This window comes from Meleagris gallopavo, chromosome 4 (genome assembly GCF_000146605.3).
Source record: "Meleagris gallopavo isolate NT-WF06-2002-E0010 breed Aviagen turkey brand Nicholas breeding stock chromosome 4, Turkey_5.1, whole genome shotgun sequence".
NCBI classification, from domain to species: Eukaryota; Metazoa; Chordata; class Aves; order Galliformes; family Phasianidae; genus Meleagris; species Meleagris gallopavo.
The window spans coordinates 56,610,982-56,634,431 of NC_015014.2; the positions used below are offsets into that span (position 1 = coordinate 56,610,982).

General features: G+C 35.7%; 1 protein-coding gene across 1 annotated transcript in view; it reads right to left on the reverse strand.

Annotated features, from left to right (window-relative positions):
• CPEB2 (cytoplasmic polyadenylation element binding protein 2) overlaps positions 1–23,450 on the reverse strand; it is a 47,721-nt gene that overhangs the window by 18,191 nt on the left and 6,080 nt on the right. The window contains 3 exon segments of the mRNA XM_010710383.3: positions 2,386–2,409; positions 8,223–8,273; positions 16,750–16,840. Of these exon segments, the coding sequence (XP_010708685.2) occupies positions 2,386–2,409; positions 8,223–8,273; positions 16,750–16,840 (166 nt within the window).

A 23,450-nucleotide genomic window follows, 5' to 3' on the forward strand; every position in this document is an offset into this window, starting at 1 on the left:
AAAAAAAAAGCAAAAAAAACACTTTAGCAAGGCAAAATAAATACGCCAACATCAGCATTTATTCTGACATGCAATTCTTCTGTTTCTTTCTCACTTTTTAATCTATTACTATTTATTACTAAGTCATTTTGGAATTCAGCTGCTTTCCAAAAACAGAAAAAGAGCAACCTAAAAAACAACCTAGCATATTTTTGGGAAGCAAGTTCATTTTCCACCTCAACTGACCAACTTCTTCCTAGTTCGCCCACTGCAAATCAGAAGCAGTAGGTTTGTGATAGCTGAGTCTGCAGTAACTTAGCTGCAATCTATGCTGCAGTCTAACTTTTACCCCGTCTCATAAAAGCCCCTTAGGAACACCTGCAGAAATTCTGCTGTAAAGCCTCGTGGCCCTACGTTGATATCTGAATCCACTATAAAAATACAGTACATCAGAAACACTGAAATACAAATGTGAAATACAAATGTGCTAGAAATCAACTAAACATAATTGTTAAGAGGATCATCAAACAGAAGCAGGATCGCTGGACAGTACTGAGTAATAAAGAACAGTAACTACAAAGTCCCTGAGGCGGCATTTCATGTTTATGCCTGAAGTAGCAATCTGATAGAGTGGAATGCAGCAAACACAGTAAGTCATAGCAGGCTCCGTCATTCTAAAAATGGTGATGTATGTGAAAATATGACTCGCGGAAAGCAAGTGATGGCATCCTCATTTGCTACCATAAGGATGCACTCATTTAGAACACAGATGACAGGAGCAGCAGAGAGCTTTTAGAAATGGAAGCAAGGAGCTTGTGTTGATGGGGCAGAAAAGTCAGAAAGCAATGGACAAACACAGCTGGAAGAAGCAGCTAGGAAGACTCTTCTTGTAAATGACCTATTTAGACAGAAAAAGAGCAGGATCATGCTATGACAACCCCAGAACAGAAAAGACTGCAGCAGCTGTGTAATGGATGTGAGTTTCAGTTATGAAGACTAATAGGAACGATCAGGTCTTATGTCTATGAAGGAATGGTAATATTTGGTTACCAATCAAGGAAAGAGGACTACAATATTTAAATGATTTAAAAATATGCCGACTCTAATTTAATAAGTGCTGGTTAGACTGCTGCCAGAGAAGCATTTAAGTTTTTTTTTTCCTGAAACAAGCAAACAAAAACCACACACACATGTAATCAGTATCTCTTCAGATGACAAAAGTTACGTTTTCATTTTTCTCTGAAATTATTTTAGATAACTCCATTTCTGACTTAGAGTATACCAAGTACTTAGGAAGAAAAATCCCTACTAAACAATAATCACCAGAGGGATTTATTCTTTTCACAGACCGGAGTTAAAATCTCATGACAAGGAGAATCTAAGGCCTGGTTCCCATTACAAATTAAACCATGAGAAAGCGTTTTTGAAGCGGTATCAGTGAGATCAGTTTAACGTGGGGAAAGGTTTCCCAAAAGCAGTGTAGCTCCTCAGAGAGCTAGGATGACAGTGAGGACAACGCATTAACACATTCAGATGCACTATTTGATTCCAAATATTTATTTCTTCCTTCTTTTCACTTTTAAATGCCTCTCATCTAACGACAGTAAAAAGTAATTTCCTAGGCTTTCAAATCTCTCCCAAGGACTCTGAACTAGAAGGATAAGCCCTTTAAATGCTTGTTTATTTTTGTTCTATGGCAGTGAAAATAATTATATGGAATCTGACACAAATTGTCAGAACACTATGGTGCTATTACAGGCATCGATCATGGTTGACATCACTCCTTTTTAAAATGGGGCTAAAAACCAACTTGGTATGAACACAGAGATCAAGACAGATAAATTCGGTGTATATTGTGAAGACTGAAAGTTATCGAAAATCTTGGTGCTTTTGCTGCACGTTTTCATAACAACCACAGGTTACATTCTCATATAGTTGAATCAGTACTGTTTTTCTACAGTCAGTACACATATGCTGATTTATACTACTATCTATTTACTGTTTCCAAAGGATTGTCTGTTAGATTTCTTACCAAGCTTATGAAATGTTTTCAAGATTTACTCTACACAATCACTTACACAAAAGCAAATGAAGACAAGTTAGGACAATTAGCAAACCATATACTTTTAAAGGAGGCAAAAACTGCAAGCAGTTACCATTAGCATGAACAAAATTATGATTAGAGCTACAGTGTTTTAACTGATTAAGGGATTTGTAATTCAAAATTTAAGAAGAGATCAACGATCCAAACAGTCCATCCCTCCTTCCCTCACACCCGCCAATTTCCCCACATTAAGGAAACATGCAGACAAGCATTTATAATAAAACATCTGGATTAATTAACCGCAAGGATCAGTAACAGCTCCGTCAGAATTAATTGTACTGTAACAAACAGAAGTGAGTTACCTCGTCTTCGCCCATAACTCCTTGCTGCATGTAAACAAAGGACAAATTGTCAAACGTCAAACAACTCTGTTATGCCCACATATTAAAATATTTATCATACAAAAAACTATGTGGGTGAGCAAAAAATAAAAATCTGCATTGCGATTTGCCATTAGTAACTGCAGAAAAGACTGCAATAAATTAAAGACTCACTTAAATATAATTCTGTTTCACTACCAAATTGATGTCAGAACGAGCTACGAGAATTATAGTTTAAAATACAGCAATGTTGCACAAATGTTAAGTATTCAGTGTGCCTTTATACTTGATCTGAACTTCACATTAATTACGAAAATATAAAACATGGTACACCTATAGTTAATCTCCACGAATGCTATTTGTATCTTATACAAGTGTCTAAATAACACATAGGGTATTGAAACTGTAAAAAGGAATATATTGCTTTAAAAATCATGTAGCAAGCATTGCATTAATCACAGAAACATCCTGGTCCATGGAACAGTTTGTACAGTCCTTTCAGTGACAATGCAAATGCTATGACCTTCCTTTTTCATGAAAGGACCTAGCAGAAAATTAACCGCAAGGTTTTGTTTGAAACAAAAGACTCCTTGTGGTGGCAAACAAAATCAGGGCACAAGTCACAAGAAACAGCATTGTACCAAAAACACTACACAAAGGCGATGCAGCAATTTCTGACGGACTGCAAGGAAATCCAAGGTTTGCCTAACTTTTGAGTTTTGTAAGATTCTTAAAGAGATCGTGCATTATAGCTACTGCCTCTGTACTGACTGCTGCTCAGCCTGGAGGTTAAGAACCTAAAAACAGACGGATTGCTAACACAAAAGCTATTGAGTTATGTGCAATTTTTCAGTTTCACTTCTACAAAGTATTCTCAATTCCCATTTCTCAGATACGCAATCTGAGAAAAATGACTTTAATCACTGCGTAGTTAAATATCCAAATAGATTACTGCAAAACACCTTACAGTGATATTCACGAACGAAGATTACTGTGTTCCTGCATTACTATTTTGATTTTACTAGGACTTCGTGCTTAGATTTCTCCTAAAATGCAACTTTGCTTCTGAGACACTGAAACTCATGCAGCCTCATGAGCTCAATGACTCGCAAATGTCATTCACTGTTCCATTTCCACATTATTAAACACTTACATGCTGATACTTCCCATTTGCATTTAGCGAGTTTACATTTTTGTTCTCTCCATCCCTTCCTACCAGGAATTCAATGGATTGCTTATGGAATTCTGAAAGCATCTCTCGCATTTCCTCCCTTAAAACAGATATTTCTTACATAATATTCGGCATATTTCTAACCAACTTGCACCGAATATTCTTTTGAATTTATTTTCCTTCATCTGCAAGGACTACTATTAATTACAATAATCTTTTGCTTGAAGTTTTTTCATATCCTCCCTTTTTCTATTGTAACCCAAAACAAAAAAGCCCAGTTTCAACTAACAAAATGGAAACACCTAAATCCTCCTTTCCCACACGAAAATAGCACCCACAAAATACAACATATCCTTCTATGGAGGATCTGATTAGTTCTCCTACTAGGGGATGCTGCATGGAGAAAACAACGTCCAACTTCAGACTTGTTACCATCTGAAGTCAGGCACTTTCAAGACACACAGCTTGGCCACTGCTGCAGCAAATAAGAATCTTTTCTGACTCTTGGCCAAAGAGACTCCCACATAGCATTACAAGTAGCGTCACCAAGTCCCCATCTAACCCCTTGTACTCCTTTTTTTTTTTTTTCCACTCCCTTCCACAAATAAAACTAGAGTAAGAGGGAAAATGTGAGCACATCACATCCACAGCAATGAGCGCACAGGCACATTCCCTCTCAAAGAGTAATATGGAAATACATTTTAGCAAGCATCTTCTGACACAAAGCTTTAGTAATTTTTCTCTTCTTCTGCAATTATTTCTCTTTATACATTTAAAAATAGCAGTAATTTTAGGAATAAACACAGAAGGCTTATTAAAATCCTAAAAAAAAAAAAAAGACCACAATGCAATTCAGCTTAGAATAATAATTGCTGCAGTATTTTATATAGAGAAATGACAACGGTACACCAAAGGTATCTGTTTATCTTCTGCATGTTCTTTGGTTAGGCAAAACAATGACATCAGAGAAAATGGGAAAATAACTGTATTTGATATTTTCACATTATTTACTTCACTTGTACGGCAAACCCCTTCTCTCCTAATACTTATCTCTTTTGTCCATTTGGATTGCAAACTAGTTTGGGCATGGATTTTTTGCCACTTGACTGCAGAAAACTTTGATCTCCTTCTAGAATCCCACTCCGAAGGCACTGCAATAAATGTGAACACTGATACCAAAATGTAGGGCTTTGCAAAGCGTGCTATTTTTTATGATTTTTATCCATAGCTTAGGACTATGACCACAGTGGATCTACTACAGTTGACAGGTTTTCGTCAGGCTGCTTCCCCACTCACTAAAAATATGATGGTACAATGAACATATTCTTTCTAGATTCATGAAAGTTCAGTATTTTCATGTCCTCAACATACATATTACTGTCTCCCAAAAGTTATTGTTTCTGAGAATAATCCCAATGAACCATGCTTTTAGTATGAAGTGAACAATGAGATATTCTTTTAGGTTCAGTCTAGATTAAGTCAGAAATATTCTTCTCTATTTATTAAAATACTGTACATGTTTGTATTATACCCGTCAGAACACATGTGCTTACAGATCAAGTGGCCCAACTATACACATTATATATATTTAATTAGATCTATATTTATAAATACAGTTTTTATATAGTTTTATATAATGTATTTAACATACACATTTACTTAATTATCATACATGTTCAGAGAAATGAAGGTGGAGGGAGACCTCTGCAGAAGGCCAGTCACTTGTAGTTAAATGTGATTTACAACAACAAAATAGAGATTATACTTCCTCCTTTCCTTCCTGATCTTGTTCAAAGAATAAGTCATACAGACATAATCTTGGTATCCTTTACTCTGTAATGACGGATATCCTCCCTAGCCAAAAACTTTGCAAGATTTCATAGGCAACAATGAACTTTATGATATCAAGTAAAATAAAATGCTGTTTGCACTTCACAGTTCTGACACACACAATCAGATGGGGAAAGTGAAGTAATGAAGCCTTTTTCATTAATATGTATTTGTTACTGAGAGAAATCCATCAATTATGGCCGAATTTTTCAAGAGCAGAGTAACAGGTAGGTGCCTAATTCCCATTACATTCCACCAGATTTGGGTGCCTAAACGCTATTTAGATTCTTTGAGAAGTCACATGTTTAGAGATTTAAGGCTGAAAGAGATCATTATGGCCGTTCAAGTTCGGCATTCGTAACGGAGTACAGAATCTCATTCAGAATTTCTTATATTCATAAATTTAATAACTTCTGTTTGAAGTAAAATATTTTTCTTAAAAGCAACATCAGCCTTAAGCATCTTCAAGTGATAGAAAGCCTCTTGATGCAATGCCCAAATAGTGAATTATCACAGAATCATAGAAAGGCTTAGGTTGGAAGGAACCCTAAAGATCTAGTCCCCTGCCATGGACAGGATTGCAATTTCACTAATAAGCCTCAATAACCATTTAAAAATGCATTAGAACTATAAAGGAGGTAGCCTTTAATGGTGAAAAACACTCAAAAACTCACACTTGGACACCTGCTACAAAAGGAATCGAAGATTGAATTGTCAATTAAACACATACTCAAGTAACACCATTCCAAAGCATCTTTACTTTTTAGAGCAGTTGTAAAAAATCCTTTTAACAGCTTGAGCTGAAACAGATAAATAATTATATATAATTTATAAAAACATAAATCAGCTTTCCTTCGGATCATTTCATTAATTTAAATAATGAAAACTGTAAACATTAAGTACACATTAAGTGAGGTGGAAAGTATCCAATCTCAAGATGGTTGATGGTAAAACTGTTGCTTTTTTTTTTTATTTTTGTTTTTTTTTTACAAAGGACAGGTGTTATTGCAGTGACTACAACATTGATTTTCTCAAATGTGAGTCTCTATGCATCATCAATTCTCCTTTTCCACTTTCCTCTGTCCATGGAACCAATTAAAGGGATACTGCAAATCATTCATTTGAACTCACTTCGGCAGAGAAAAATGAAGTCTGCAACTTATTTCACAAGTGTTCAAATTGTGATTCTCCTTACCACATACACAGAGAAAGCCCTTCAATTACTAAACAGAAAGAAAGGTTGTGACAAAGTCTGAAACAGCTGGAGCTTCCCTGAAGCTGTTCTTTGTGTTTCTATCTTCTAGCTGTAAATAGGTGCAGTTTAAATGCTCCAGCCTCACACGGCTCCAGACAGCATATACGACTGCACCTTAGATTGTCCAAATGCATTGCAGGAAGGTTAGGCATCCAACAAAAAGGCTCTGAATCAAATTTGAGAGGGCATACCTAAAAACCAGGTGTGTTACAACACCAGTCTTTTAGAAATTGTTATTTTTATCTCATTTACTAAAAGGTTGTATGTAGTACTGCTGCTTTTACAAAGGACAGCTGTTATACTGAATGCTAGCTTTCAAACATCAGTGGAAATCTCATCAGCATTAATAACAAACCAAAGTACTTCTCAGTGCACAGCGCAGCTCTGCAGTAAGGCCTTCAGGACAGTCTGGCACCGCAGACTTGCATTTTTCCAGTATCACCAATAAAAGCAAAGACTTTTTTTTTCCAAGATATTCCAAATTCCACTTGCACTATAAAAGGAGAAGCTCACCATTCTAAGTATTAAACATTTTTTAAGAAATGTGATTAACTTGTCTCAAAATATTTCAGTTCCTCATAAGATTAATTAATGTTTAGTACCTTCCCACCTGGTGCTTCATTATAAATCAGGAGAAAATCACAATGGAATAAACACTGTCACAAAAGGAAATCATTATTTTCCATTTTGCATCCATTTGCACAAGTGTAAATGATGGTGCAGAAGGGGAAGGCAATAAAATAATAAAAAAACAAAGCATCACGGAACCACAAACCTGAAGTACCTATTCTGTTTGTATTTTTCACAAATAGTTTTTTACTGGTAACATTTAGACCCATCATTATCCAATAATTAAAAGTGAGAAAAACGTAGTTGCATTGCGTACATGAGATTCAACTTTTTCTAATCTTGTGAATCTTGTGGCATTATAGCTCTAATTTTTCCCAATGTAGAAAACATTTGTGTGCAAAATCCCTGATTTATTATTGACTTAGATGGATTACCAAGCTCTGCTTCCTTCTTTAGCCTTGAACAAAGGCTAAAGTTCATGCCTTCACTGAGTAGCAGATGTTCACGAAGTTTGACCTACTGGGAGAGGAACGTGAACGTGAACTCTAACTGCAACATATTTTACAGCTAGAAACACATTTGACAAAGCCACTTAAGAAAAGAAATATTAGACCATGTAAGTGTAATAAAAAGTATATAGTTCACGCTATCTACACAAGATTCATTTCTGGACTTCTTATTTTTTCTAATTCTCATTCCAGCATGCTAGTTTTTTTGCAGAGGTTTGGAGAATGTTATTGTCATGTGCTTGAGAACAAAAAAGAATAGTGCATCCTTAAGTATTTCAGATTTCAAATAAGCTAGAAATAATGAAAGGCTGTTGCAAGATTAGCTGTTGCCATTCAGCTCTGAAAAATGGCAACGGTCCCATCAGTCTTAAAGACTAGAGGCAAGTAATTCAATAACAGAATATAATAGCATAATTTTGTACCAACATGTCAGATTTAAACTAAGCTAGAGATAATTAGAAACTGTTATAAGATTAGCACTTACCATTTAACATCAGAAGATTGTCAGTCCCTGGATGTGGATAACTCAAGCGACCTTAAAAGAAACAAAAAGCAAAGAATAAAACAAAGCAAATGCAGAGGTATTAATTATTATGCTAGAAAATGATAATACCACAAAGAAATGAAATATCACTTCTTAGAATTTAAATATAAACTCTATTTCCAGTTTGCCTAAGGGAAATAAAGAGCTAATATTTAACTCCAAGCACATTAACCAACAATACCCTTGACCCAAGTTAAAGCTGACAAGAACAGACTTCTTAACCTTAATTCTCTGGTCATAAGATCTGCAGTGCGCTTTGGGATCAGCTCCAATAGGATAAAGCCACTTTTTGTTTCATGACACCCAGAAATAGTGCTGACTGCTTTAGTCTTCTCCTTCATACTGATTGTGAATAACTGTACTATGCACATTGCTTAACAGAGTGGCACTTCTACAGTTTAGTGCCTCTCCAATGAATCGATGTAAGAAAAAACATGTCAACATGAATTAATATTAAAGCATTAAAAACTCATTAACCAATTTATGATTGCATCTTGGTGCTTTGCATATAAAAACTGTATGCAAGTTTTTTTAGTAAGTCTGGCAAAACTAGAATACTGGCTTACCTGCAGAATTAAAAAAAATTAATACGATACATCACCTTTTCCCTCAAACACCAATCAAATGAAAATTACGCAAAACCTCACGTCCTGACATTAGAATTTTTCAAGTATTGCATTTTACTACATTCGTACTATGCTGTACTTCTACAGCTAAACGTCTGCTTAAAATGCACAGTCGAAGTGTCTCTTTGCTACCAATTCCTTTTTATTAAAGACGACTTTTTCTGTATACAGGAAGCTGCAAACATACCAGTACTGCACACTGACCTAGAGAGAAATTTACAATAGCTGCTGTGTTTAGAAGTGTGCTTTTAAACGCAAAAAAAACCAACCCTGTATTTCCCTATGAAAACATACTTGCTTGTATATAATCCCTATATATATATATATATACATATATTTAATCTTTTTGAGTAAACTAGAACGTTTGTTGAGACAAACAGAATGCAGGCTGTATGCAATGCATGTTTAGAACTGAGACAGATTTAAAGGGGAATATATATGGAGATGGCTTGCAAATATTAGTAGGATGCTGTAGATAATCATACTTTAATAAGGCTAATGTTTTCTGAAAAGAAACATTGCAAAAAAAGGAGAATGAAAATCAAAGCAGTAATCTCTGTGTTAAACTTGTCTAACAATCCAAATCATACATTTCATTTTTCCCTCTACTGGCAATTTCTTGAAATAGTATTTGGAGTCCAAAAGGACACTTGGGGATTAAATAAATAATCCTTTTGCAGAAAAAATTAAGTAATCGTGCTTAAATTTTGTTTTTTCCCCCTTAAAAAACAAACACGAGAATTTTATATCCAAAAATATATAGCAAAAGTAGTGATAATTATGAACTTTTCCACTCAAAACATCAAGATTAAAACCCCCAAAATTATACAGTTACTCTCTTCCAATAGATTCCATTAATATTAGAATGTACATTAATGGAGCAGTTGAAGATAGGTAAGATCTCAGCCTATTTGTTTTACAATCTGGAAAGTATAGGTGAATGCCATCTGGAAGAGCTCTACTGCCTTCTCTAACTTCTACTGAACTTTTAACAGGCTTAGGCAAGATATTAAAAATAATCACTAATGTTTCTGGAAAAGTAAATATTCCATGCCTCTAGAAATGCATGCTGGTGTTAACAAGAAATGCAGAGAGAAAAACGCTTCCTTAAATTGCAAGCTAGGAGCTGCCACTGGTTTGCTCAGCCTGGTTTTTAAGAAGTCACCTTGCTTTTCTTCTTAGTTGAGCTTAGCAAGAATTTCCAGCCTCTTTATATGTAGAAGTATTTGCAACAAACACTGTGAGTGGTTTCTTGATGTAGAACAACAATTATGAGAAATGATCATCTCTTGTTGAATCTGCTTGAGTCTCCACTGACATTCTCTTTGTTCTTTATATAAATAGCTTTTTATTTTCTCATTTAGTGAAGGAGATAAAGGATACATACCCTAATCACAACAGAAAAACAGGTAAGATTTAAGGCCTATCATGAGAGAGAACCCCACCAATACCAATATCTACAGGGGAAAGCTGTTTTCGAAGGTTCATTCTAGGTTTACCACTCCACTTTTGCATTCCTTACACTTTTTTCCCCTCTAACTCCTTAAATAAACTGCACCTGTAACATGAAGTGCCAAACTGAGAAAGCTGAAATAATAAAATGCTTCTCAAGAAGCAATGGGCAGAGCTGCACTACGGAGTGCTCTGTTTGAATCTACTGGGCCCACTACTCTCGTGTCAAGCTTATGAATCAAACACAAAGAAACCACATCTTGCTGTTCTGAAGATGTATTTGCTAACTCAGATAATAATTTGAACATTAGAAGAGGAAAATAAGTAGCACATTTTGCACAAGTACTGCTGTACTGATATTTGTTTTGAGTCTTAGTCAAGTAGTTATTTCAATGAAATCGCATTTTGTGATTTAAATATAGATATGTCATTCTGGTGAACCTAATATCTGCATTTTATTACCTTTGTGTAGTACTTGGGTTTTACAATCTTGAGAATATTTTTAAGGTTTTCTCACTTTTTCAAAACATAACCACTGCTGTTTGTTATGTTAACTTCAGTTCTTCTGCCTCAGCCTAATCAGAGGAAGTAAAACGCAGTGTTTTAGGGAGTTCAACTGAGTTTAATGGTATGAATAAACTCAGAAAGTTTCCCATGTGGAATTGGGTGAGATATCAGTCTCATACAGAGTTCAGACAACTCCAATCTGTTTTAGAATAGTGTAGAATGGATGCATACAGTATTAAATCTCATGTAAAATATCAATACATAAAATGGGGAACAAGGGATCATCAATTTACTTAGCTATCACGTTTTAGTTCCTACTCATCTCTTTCCACTGAATGCTGTTTAATGCTTTTAAATTGCCCTCACCACAAATCCCATCTATTCCCTTCTTACCTCAATGTCAGTAAACATGAACTGTATGACCATTCGATGCTTATTCTAGTTATTCCAGTGGTTTCTACTTGCTTAAAAATGATTTCAATTAGATAGAAAGATGCTACAATAGTTTAAAATAACAACTACAAATTAGCAACAGAATTATCTACTAATAAATAATAGATGTATTTCCTGAGAAATGAAAATCACTTCCCTGACTGCCTACAGAACAGAGCTCTACAGCCCCCACAATTAGTACCATACTGCCACTTGAAAAAAATACAATGGCTAGTATTATAGTACTCTATCACAAATTGTCATATTGTAGAAAGTTTCTCTATGAAAGCCTGAGTCTAGGAACTTCAGCACATCTCCACTAATTATTCTCCTGTACCACAGTTAAATTCAGAATAGTACTGGCGAGGAGAAGCAGGTATTTTTTACTTTTCTTGTGTAATTGATGTGCTATTAAATTCAATCCCCTCTTCCACATCTACACCAGTAATGTTAATGTAACTGGTCGGTACGTATATCTCACAACATTTTCTTCCATAAGGAGGGGAAAAAAACAAGCTTGCAAATTAGTTTTAGCAGGCCAACTTATCTACTGCATCCAAAGTCTTGATAATAAAAATGACAAGGGAAGAGTAACAAATATGATTTTAGTTACATGTCTGTAAGCACATGTTACTAATACGATGTTTTTTCTCCAGGCTTCTGAGCATCCAGATACAGTTGCTCTTACTGTTCATTTTAAGACAAATTCGCTCTTACTGTTCATTTTAAGACAAATTCATATCTACTATTGGAAATGCACACTTTCTGCAGGACTTCCCAAATATTAAAACATTTGGGTTAGACCTAAATTTACAGTGACCACTTGAAACACTGCTGGCTCACAGCTTCACAAGATTGATGTTTCATTGTCTGCATCCCTCCCCTTTTTTCCCCCTAGTCTCAAATGATTGAATGAAGAGATAAGAATCACAAATTCCTTCCCCACTTTCTTTTTTTCAGCATACATCTTGATTAGAAGAGAAAAATCTTCCATGTTAAGCTTCTCCCACACTACTTTAGCAGACAGGGAATGGCTGAGTTTCAGCAGTTTCAGAAAGCTCCCTTTTTGTATCGGCGTAGATAAGACAACAGCACAAAGCCATGTTTGGACAACACCTAGTTACAGAAAGCCTAGCTACTACACTTTCACATGCTTGTGTAAGAATTATGTAAGCTTGAATGAGGCCAAATGTGCTGTCTGTGACAGTCCATGTGTTTAGGCAAATGAATCTATCAGACTTAAACAGGAGGATTCCCCCCCCTTCTTTCTGTAGAAAGAAACCTACAGAAAATATTCTGAATGTATGATTTCAAAACCTCCTATAGGACAAAACGAGAAATTTCCCCGTCTCAGCTTTTCATTCTGCCTCAGAAATCCTTTTTGGTGTATGATTTGAATTACCCCAGGATAGAACTGCATAACTTTAAGTCTTACTGCTTCCTAATATAAAATATGAAACAAAATTATTTGAAAACAAGAGCTGTCAGATCCAAAGAAAATGTTCTCTACTGCGCTGCTCAGTCACTGCTGCCTTTTCTTTATTCCTCACTGGGCGCCTTCCAGCAGGTTGCTTTCAAAAGCAGCACACACAGAACAGCTGAAAAGCTTCACTAAATTAATTGAATGGGAAAATAAAAATAGGAAAAAGCAACGTAAGTGCATCAAGTTATTTTCCACAAGTCAATTAGTCTTTTATTATTATTTTTATTACTAGCTATATAAGACGGTATTATTTCAGTTCCCTCCAAAATCTCTTTTTTTCCTCTTCCCCTCACCATAAAAGCATGAAGAAAACTTCAACTCCTCTTTCCTATAAACAAACTTCATATTCGTTCTTGTTACTCCTATTAGCATGACTAATTGAAGTTCTGTACTCTCTTGTATCCAGCTTGTAGAGCTGGAAGAGAGCTGGTCAGAAAAAAACAACTGTAAATGGAGTAAATTATCAGTACTCCTGCCTTACTAAAGAGAAGCTTTTATAATGCACTGAAATCACCATTACCTTCAATAGAAAAGTGCTTAAACAGTAGATAATAATTTCCATAAAATCACCTGCTTCACAATTTGGATACATATTCCATGAAAAATATAACTAATTCTTTTACATTTTTTCCATAATTTGTTTTAGACCAAAAATTTGGGCTTTTCTGTTTCTGAATAAAAGTTTGCTATATCAGGAAAGACTCACGTTTGGGGGGAGGTTGAAAAAAATACAAGTACAGAAGAGTTCTAGCTTTCTTCTAACGATATTCTGGTATTTTAGGCTAACTTCCACCCTTCTAAGGGTTAATAAAAGAATAAAAAGGACATTTAGGAACAAAGGTGTAAAAAGGCATTAATTTAGCCTTTATTTACTTTGGTTTACGTTCTAATGATTGGAATGGGTCATCAACAATCATTTTATAAAGCGCATTTTGAGAAAACAACTTGGGAAGATTAGTTTTAATAGGATCAATATCTTTGCTGCAACAATTAGTGAATTCAAGCACTTCTTCCCTCCTAGACTACCCTGAAATGTCTTACCGAATTCCAAAAATCCTTTACTTTGGTTGTGTCTGTAGTTAGACTAAGCTTCATCTACGTGAAGCTGAAACCACACATCTGTGAACAACCTTTGGCAGGCATAAGGTTAGCTTTTAGTGAATCATATTTGAAAGAAAGGTTTTTCAAGTTCATGAAAAGCAAGAACTGTGAAATCTGACTTTCTTCTAAAATGAATCTTCAAATGCAAAACTTGGGGCTGTGAGCTGGTAGTATGCACTGTGTCTGTTCTGCATTGTGCAAAATCTGAGACAAGATGCTTAGTCATACTCCAGATATTGTAAGCAGCTAAATCTGAAACACGTGCTTAAAATTCCAGGGACTTTCATTTTACTGCTGTGGTCAGATATAAAAGATGCATTGTTTCAGTGTGCTTAGATTGCTGAAAAACGTGTCATAAAAATATTCTCTAGATATAAAAATATTCTTTACTTACAACAAAGTACGCTACGTATTAGTAAGAATAAAAAATAATAAAATTTTCAATCCTGTGCATTATGCAAGCAGACATGGTGGGCTCTTATTTAAATGTCAGATTTGCTGTAGTGAAAAGAAATGCCACAGGGACTGAAATAACAAAATCAGTGTTTTGTGGTTTGTAAAAAAAAAAAAGTTAACAGTTGCTAGGAAGTTACAGAAATGCCAACTAATGGTGACTAAACATTAGAGGGATAGAGAATGACTGAGAAGCTATTCTTGGATTGTTTTCTGCCTCCCGCTGCCAGTCAGTAAAATCAATAAGGAATATTTCCCCTGTCTCACTGCTAATAATGTAACGATTTTAATTAAAATAATAACTTCCAAAGGAAAAAAAATGCATCTTCGTCAATCTATTTAAATAATAGCACACGATTACTCCATTAAAATTCAGCTGGTGTGTGCATTGTTCTCTGGCACTCAAACAAAAAAGAAGAAAAGAATTTCCTTTGAATTCATCACTATCTATGGCTTCCATCTGTTTTAGTTCAAACAGAAAACTTAGCAGAATTTTCACTGGAAGGGTACGATGGTAAAACTGTTAAAAGAAAAATAAGTCTGTCAACTGTAGACTGAAACCATACACTCGTGTCTGTCCCTAGAAAGCTCAGAATAACTATGGAACTTTCACTGAGTTTTTCAAAAATGTCTATATATGGACATATTTCACTTCATCTTAAAAGCTTTGTCTTGCCTCATTCTCACTAAAAAAATATTACTGGAAAGATACAGTTTTCACATAGCATATCATAATGAAATATGATGAGAAGAATAAAAATAGGGCTTTTATGTGTTTAGTGTGCCTCTGAGAACTCTTCTACATTATAAAAAACCAAAATGAAAACAAGAGAGAACTGGTGGGGGCACAAAGCAACCACTTCCATTTGTCCCATCAGTGCGCACAGAAGTGAAGAAACAGGTTGGCTTTCAGGCACGTGAGAGATGTCACTGGTATGTTATAATAGAGGATACACATCCTCTAATTCTAGTAATGATCCTGATGGTAGACTTGGGTTCAGATAATCAGATAACAAAAAAATATTGGTCCTGAGTGTAGTGAATTTGTTACCTTGTCTGTGATGGCATGCATGTGCTTTTAGTGCACAGCAGTTACCACAGGGTTAACATTCACAGGTTTCAACCTCTTCGAGTTACTTTGTAATGTAATAAAGATGCAGACTGGACAGAAACTGAACTTATTGGTAGAATGTAATGATAAAATCGTTAAAATGGAATTTTTTCTCTGTAAGTATCATGAAACAGGAAGTCAGATTTAAGAACAACTAAGAAAATTTAAATTCAGCTTCCAGTCTAACGGAGGAAAATTAAGCAGCTAACCAAACGCTACGTACTTACTGATGCTTAGCAGAGATTTTTAGTTTGGAAAGAAAAAATGCAACACAAAACCTTTTGGCTTTACTCTATAAATCTTCAACTGTTACAGGCTGTACTACAGATCTTCCCACTGAATACAGATCTTACTAAACGATGAATAGACTCTGTCTTCCGCATTACAATAACGCACACTTTTATGTGTAACTTCAATATATATTAAGCTTAGGGACCTCTAGAATTGAAGTATGGATGGGGATAAATAACTGCATGAATAGAGGTTGTTTTTTTTTTTTTAATTGCTCCAATACTGAGACAGAATTTGGCATTGCAATTCTGAAGTCTGAAGATAGTTTTAAAGTTAGACTGTGTCAGTCTAGTTACAGCACCACAAATAAAGTAGTATTTGATAAATCCAAATAAAGCTGTTTGAGCCCTACAGTTCAGTGATAAACCCCTTGTGAAAATAAGTATAGAACAACAACTTAATACAATGAGTTACTGTACAATGAACAGAGAAGTTAAAATTGAAGGTCACACATATTCACTATTTCGGCAGAGACCAGAAGAGTAAGAGGAACACACGTTCTAAAGTAAAGTGTACTTCTGGACCTCTTAGAACTAACAGAAACCAGACAACTCCATGCATTATCATCTTTCATGGGCTCTGAAATTGACATCATTTTATATCGGCTTCCACCACAAAGAATAGGGAAGATTCGCTGATAATGTTTTGATTCTCCTCCCACCTCCTTTTGGCGTGCTGCAGCACATCAGTGTGTCTTTACAAACTGAGGTAGAACCCTTGCAGCAAATAAGTTAATTTCAGATAAACCTAGCTATGAATTTTTTGGGGAGAGGAAAAAAGTTGGAGAGGGAAGGAAATAATGCCTGTGAAGACACTAAAGCTTAAGTTTAAATTTTTAAACATCTGTAAATCCGTATTTTCAGGAAAATGCAGATTGAGACTGACCTTCTATTTAACTTGAGAAAATAATTCATATTTTAACACGAAACTAGAAACTAAATTAGCAAGCAGTGTTAATTCAAATCCTCAGAATGGATGACCCTTTTTTCTTTATTTAGCATAATAACATACCTTTAAGTGGATCATGCTCTGCTCTCATAATGTCAATAAGGGAGTTTTCCAAAGAGTGCATATTCAGACTGTCATACATTCTATTTCGATCCTAAAAGAGAACAAAATCCTTAGTATCGGAATACAAATTCTATACTTTTTTTTAAACAGGAAATTTGATAGGAAGACATAAGTGCCAGCTAAAGACTATATGCTCAGATACTCTGAAGATGGATAGCAATACAAGAACTTAAGGTATATTAATTTATTAACAGTAAGTTTAATAGTTTAATCCAAACGTAAAACTAGAAATGCACTTCAAAGAACTCCTCTGTATATGCACTTTAATAGACTGTTTCTTTCAGAGGATCTGCTTTAATCAGTTCTAAAGATCCACAGCAGAGCTCAACGTTCAGTTGTTGAAGGAGGGAGGCTAATGTCTCAATTTAATTTAATGCAGAAGTTAAACAGTGAGTAAGGTCCCAACCTTAGGGAACTACAAGAGGAGATGGACAGCCACAAATGAAAGAAAGCATTTTCTTGGTGCTTTGCTAAGTATCTCTCCTAGGCACGCACGCCCCTGCTGAGACTGCACTCCCTGGTTTCTGGGTCATTCACCTGAGACCTTTGCATGCAAAGACATGACTTACAAATGGTCAAAGCTAAATGGTTCAAGGTTAGAAAATTAAAGCTAAACTATGAAAGAAAATGTCACAAAGATTATCGGCCTTACACAGAACATTTTTCTTTTCGTAAGTGCTATGATTAATAAGAAAAGTTACCATAATGCCTGACAAGTATTTTCACTAACGTTATTACAATAAATTATAAATATTTTCACCAATTTAATGTTTAACTCAGACATTTTCTCCTGCATTTTTAATGCTTCAAAATTGCAGAGAGACGAAAAAAAGGATTACTTGAAACTTCCTTGGTCTTTCTGGAATATCTTCAGAGACTGAAAATAGTTTGTGTAAAACCTTAATCTCCTCTACTTGCAAGGCTTCTGGCTAGCCTGTATCATACTTAAGGCACGATTACAGGATTTTATTATTATCTCCTCTCTGGTTGCACTATGGTAACTCTGCAGAGTTAGGAACACACTGCATCTACCTCATGACTGTTAAAATTCTTTAATGCTACAGCCAGTACATACATAATAGGACAGAAGGGTTCTGACCCACATTTCCCATGACAGTTCAGCAGAGTTGAGATGAATTCAAACTATGCCCTTCTGTAAGAAGGGACTCTTCAATAACAGGGCTGAAAAAAGTAAGCTTTGAAAGAGATGTTTTCTCTGAGTCAGAAACCATGATCCATGAAGAGCTCTGCAAAACCAGCCATGATCAAACTGAAATGTGACTTTCACCCTTCTTTGAAAGGTTAGTCAACGTGTCATAACATTAGAATGAAGAAGATGCTGTCTTCATAAGCTCTCTCTCCCCTCATGCAACTGCATGTAATGGATTTTTGTAGCTATCACAGAACCAAGACAGTAGGATTAAGTCTGCTATGTTTATTTGAATAGACTTTTTTTTAATATTGAAACCTTAGGATAATTTCAATGACATCCTAAAAGAAAAAAAAAAAAAAAAATCACTACATTTCATCTCCTTCCATGCCCCAGACTGAGTGCCAATGACAGTCTGAGGTGATTTGAGTACCAATGAGTTTCCTGTAGTATTTGAGTTCACAGCAACCTCATTTTGGGACTACTAGGCTTTCATTCAGTTCTCTGGTTGTCCTAAGCAGAAGCAGAATTAAAGTGAAATGACTCATCGGCTTTCATGCCCTTGCAGGTTTATTTTTCAATAGCAACCTATGAAAAGAAGCCGCTTACTACAGCAAACCTGCTTTCAATGGAAGGTGTGAGCTGTGACAATGCTGCATCTGATCCCTACTGTCCCTCAGCAACAAGCACTCAGAAGACAACACAGTTTTTAAGGAAGTCTTAAATTCAGCTGACTTCTGTACTTGTACTGGAGCAGTTAATGGTCTTGCAGAACCCAGCGCTGAGTAAACAGAATGCACACTTCACTACCTTTGTAGCCCACGAGGTAAAAGTAGTATTTGTAAAACAGACAGAACAGCAGTGTAACAGCTCATCTTCGGTACAGGTTCACTCAGGAAAATTTTCTCATGTTTTGATCATTCTTTATATACTGAGATAGATGACCATCTGGTGGTGCCCATCACCAGAATGGGGCAACAGACATGAACTGGAAAACGAGAGGAAGCACTTCCATGCTGCACAGGTGACAGAGCACGGACTGCCTAGAAACTGCGGCATCTCCTTCTTGGGGATCCCCAAATTCTGCCCGGATGTGGGCCTGAGAATCCAGCTCTGAGTGTTGGGCCAGGTCTGATGGATGCAGACATCACTGCCAGCCTCAGAAACTCTGTGACTCTGTAAAGTGCCACTAGCGGCTGCACTTCAGCTTTGCTTTGGAGAAGCTTTTAAGCAAGGACTCTGATGTCGTTAATACCAGCTCACTTGCTTATAGAACTTGGAAAAGGAAAAATAAAGAACAGCAAGTTTGTGGCATGGTTTAATATAGCTTCACTTTCGCATCATTCCATTTTGCAACTTTTTTATTTCTAAATTGAAAGGTCTCACGCTGCTGGAAGCAGAAGAAATAAGCTTTCCCCATTCACTTTACACTGTAGGCATTTCATTTCTCTGAGGCTAATAATAGTTATTTGAATTGTAACAGCTTTGTTTCTGGCAGTGAAAACATAATACAGCCATGCACTGTACAATATAAAAATGCTGTGAATGTGCTAAAGTAGAATTTAAATACAGGCAATACAGGCATTATACTCTGCTACCTCACTACTACCATCATGCTTATCCTTGGGTAACATCTAGGCGGTAAACGCTTCAAACTTTTAAGATGTATTGCAACTCAGAAGAATGAACTATTTCCTATAAAACAATGCTATCTGAAATGCTACTATCTCAGAAGGAGTGAGATGTCCTTCAAGGAAAAGGTTACTTTCAAATCTTTGAGCAATTAAGGCTTTATAACGCTTAACTGCTACTTTATGTTCCCCAAACACGTACATTATATTTTTAAAGAACACAAGTATGATCTATGCAAATATGAAGTTTTCATTTCAAAGCAGAACTTAAAAGTATGTCAATAATGTAGGTCACATCCGCAATGGTTTTCTAGAAAGTTCTGCTGCAGAAAAATGCCTACAATGCTCTGAAGGGGAACAAAACTACAGCATGCTCAGCTCCATCAGAAAACTTGCACTGTGATTTTCATTAATCTCTGTGACAAGCATGAAAACTAATCTCCCGTACATATGAAAGTAGAACTACTTCTGTATTGTTTTAAAGGTCTTTCCAGGTTGTTTTTGAAGATTACCTCTTATCCACCTCCTTGAAATAATGAAACTAAAGGATTTATTAACATAAAGACAATGATACCTAACCTAACTGCATGTTAATACACATATACATATTTCTAAGCTGTCCTGATGCAAAGAAGTCCATTTTTTTCCCCAACGATGAGCTCCTGTAGAATATTTTGCATTTCCCTCACCTCTGTGGCAGATCAATCCTGTGCTAAGCAGCAAATAAACCGTGGCTGTGTCAGAAGGTCCATGCCTCAGTGGAATGTCACAGCATAACACTAGCTTTTCCTAGAGCTGATAAAGTTAACTACTCCCAAGCACTACATATTCTCACACTAGTTTCATCTCCTTGTAACTGTAGAAAGATTTGAATCTTGTTTGACCTACCTTTCCAATTATAGAATCAGATCTGCATGCACGCATGGAAGAACTGAAAAGGTGTTCTAAAGATTCAGAGATACATAACTTTGATAGAAATTGTCACCTCAGAAGTTAAGACTCAGTAAGCAAATTTACAGAAAAGTGTACTTATTTTCTATATGTACAGAATTATGCGATAGCATGAAGTATCCTATCCAGAGGATGCAGTCAGCCCTAGGACTCTCTCATAGCGTCATGAGAAACACAGATTTCAGATGTACTCCCCTCAAACATCTAAATGTGGAATGAATGGCAGGAAGTCGGCTTTCTCTGAAGAGCCACTTTCATCACTGAGCTGTTGAATAAATCATTTTTCTTAGTACAAAGTATTTAGGACTTTATATATATCCACACAATTTATGCAAAGACTATTCAGTTAGAGCATTTGCAGAGCCTCAGTGCAGTCACCTCTCAAAGCTTTATATTGTCACTTATACATAAAGTAAATACAGACGTGGTCAGAAACTATTAAATTACAAATACGATTTTGCTAATCCTTACCACAAACTCTAAAAATAGATGCTCATAGTTAAGCAGCTAAATACTCTGAATCAGGCACATTTGGTAAAGTACTGATCTGTAAGAGTTCTTGAGGTAAAAAATAGGAATTCTGACATAGGTAGTGAATTCAGTCAATGCTAATATCTTTACAATATGTTACTTTGCGTGTCCCTTCAAGTTCTGAATAAATGTAGCACTATCCGACAGGGGCTAAAAACAACTTACAAGTCATAAAGCTGCTAGTCAGGTTAGAGTACAGCCTTGGCAGCTGCAAAAGAGACTCTGTTATCTTTGACCTTGATGATTTAAAAGCTCAATTAAAAAAAGAAACAACCAACAACCTTATTCTTTTTCATTTCCCAAAGTGAAATTTAACACGCTTCCATTTTTATTTTTGCCTTAAAAATGATCTGAATAAAAATACATTCTAAGACTAGAATGTAACAGCTAATCTAGTAGTAAAGTACCCACAGATTAAAAAAATAAATGTAGTCCATTGCTCAGTGTTAACATTAGGAGTAATAATATAACAATTCAGTATAATATATACTTTAAGATGTCATCATTTACTAAAATCCAAGCTTTGAGTCATTCTCTGTTTAGTGAGGGCATACTGTAATCGTAAGCCCATTGCTCAATCTCTGAATATCATAAATGAGAAATCCAATACTAAAACCTAAGACTTACTGCAGTTTTTGCTCTATAAAAAAAGGAAGGAGAAAGCTTTGAAATAGACACGTGAAATTGCTTCGTTACCTTACATGGTGTCATTAGTGGTAACAATGAACTGTAATGTCTTGTAGACATCTGAGAACAGTCAACTTGACAATGTAAGAATTTTGAAGTTAAAATGACAAAGATCAGCTGCATAAGCTAGCTAAATAAGACCTAAAATACACTATGCCTACTTTGCAGATATGTATTTAAAAACAACAACAGAAAAATCCCAACAGCATTTTACTGCATCCACAAGGGAATACTTCAGCACAAGAATATACATTCATAAACTGGCAGCAAACCAGACACATTATGGAGATGATTAAGAGCTTGGCAAGACTGACTTACGAGGCAAGACCAGAAGGTTTGTGTATGAATAGCTTGGACAACATAACTAAAAGATCATTATATAAGACATTTGAAGGGGAAGCTTTTATCCAGAATTACTGGAAAATCTCCTATTGCTCCCAAAAAGATCTGGTGGCTGCCCTGTCCCTGGAGACATCCAAGGTCAGGCTGGAAGGGGCCCTGAGTGACCTGATCCAGCTGTGGGTGTCCCCATTCATTAGGAAGTTGGACTAGACGACCTTTTGAGGTCCTTTCCAACTAAATTCTATGATTCTGTATCTATGCAGTCTTAAGTACTGGAATATAAACATATCAGAACATACAGTAAATGTGCTTTTGGATAGGTCTTCAGTGAGAACATTCATTTTAACTTCAGACAACTGTACTTTGGCACAGTGAACAAGGCAAGATATGTTTCTTAGTATATCAATGACATATATGCCATCATAGCTGCTAAATATAAAGTTCAATCTTCCTAATTCCAATTTTTGCATTAATTGAATCAAGTAAGCACTTCAATAACTAAAATAAATTTTAATAATAAAAATTCTTAGTTCAGAAAAAGATAGAAAAACATGCATACGTTTACGTTACGTATGTTTTACAATGTAAAACATTGTTAATTCATTCCTTTGATTATCCCTGTAGTCACCAGCACTGTTTATTCAAAAGTACTGAACCTGAAGTTACGAGCCTGTCAGTAGACTACTCCCTCCAATTAGGGATATCCTCAGCACGGTCCCCAAAACGCAGAAATCTGGTTTTGTGCATAAGCTTTAGTGATATTTAATCATATCCAGGCACTCAATCTATTGCATCAGAAATCCCAGAGGCACTGTTTTGTTGCAGGTGTTGCCTCAGTAAAAATAAACCAGAAAAGCCCTGGCTTATGAGCGTTCTCACGTTCATCTGTAGAACAAGATAACTTCACAGGTAGATACTTTCAAGGCCTTCCACATTGAACCAGAGCAGCAAAACACTCAGCAGCACTTCTGAACAAACTGACCACACATTTAGGAGTATAAATATGGCAATTAAGAACCTAAAATGAAAAAGTTACTCTTCAGCTAGAATTGGCTAGTATGTGTATCATCCGGCTAGCTGGCAGGAAAGACATGAATGTGCCCATAATAAACCAGCTTAAATTGACACTCAGAGAATCTGAAATTTTCAGAGCGGAGGTGACTGTAAGACAGAAGCAATGTGACAACAGCTGAAATTAATATCTAAAACTAACACCTGCTAGGAAGTACAATTTTAAAATTCATTTCACTTCAGAAGGGTTTTGTTTTCTTTGGAACTTCAGCAAACTTCAAAATAAATAGAAAAGTAAAATCTGCATTTCTGAGAGACTGTGCCTCACCACACAACCC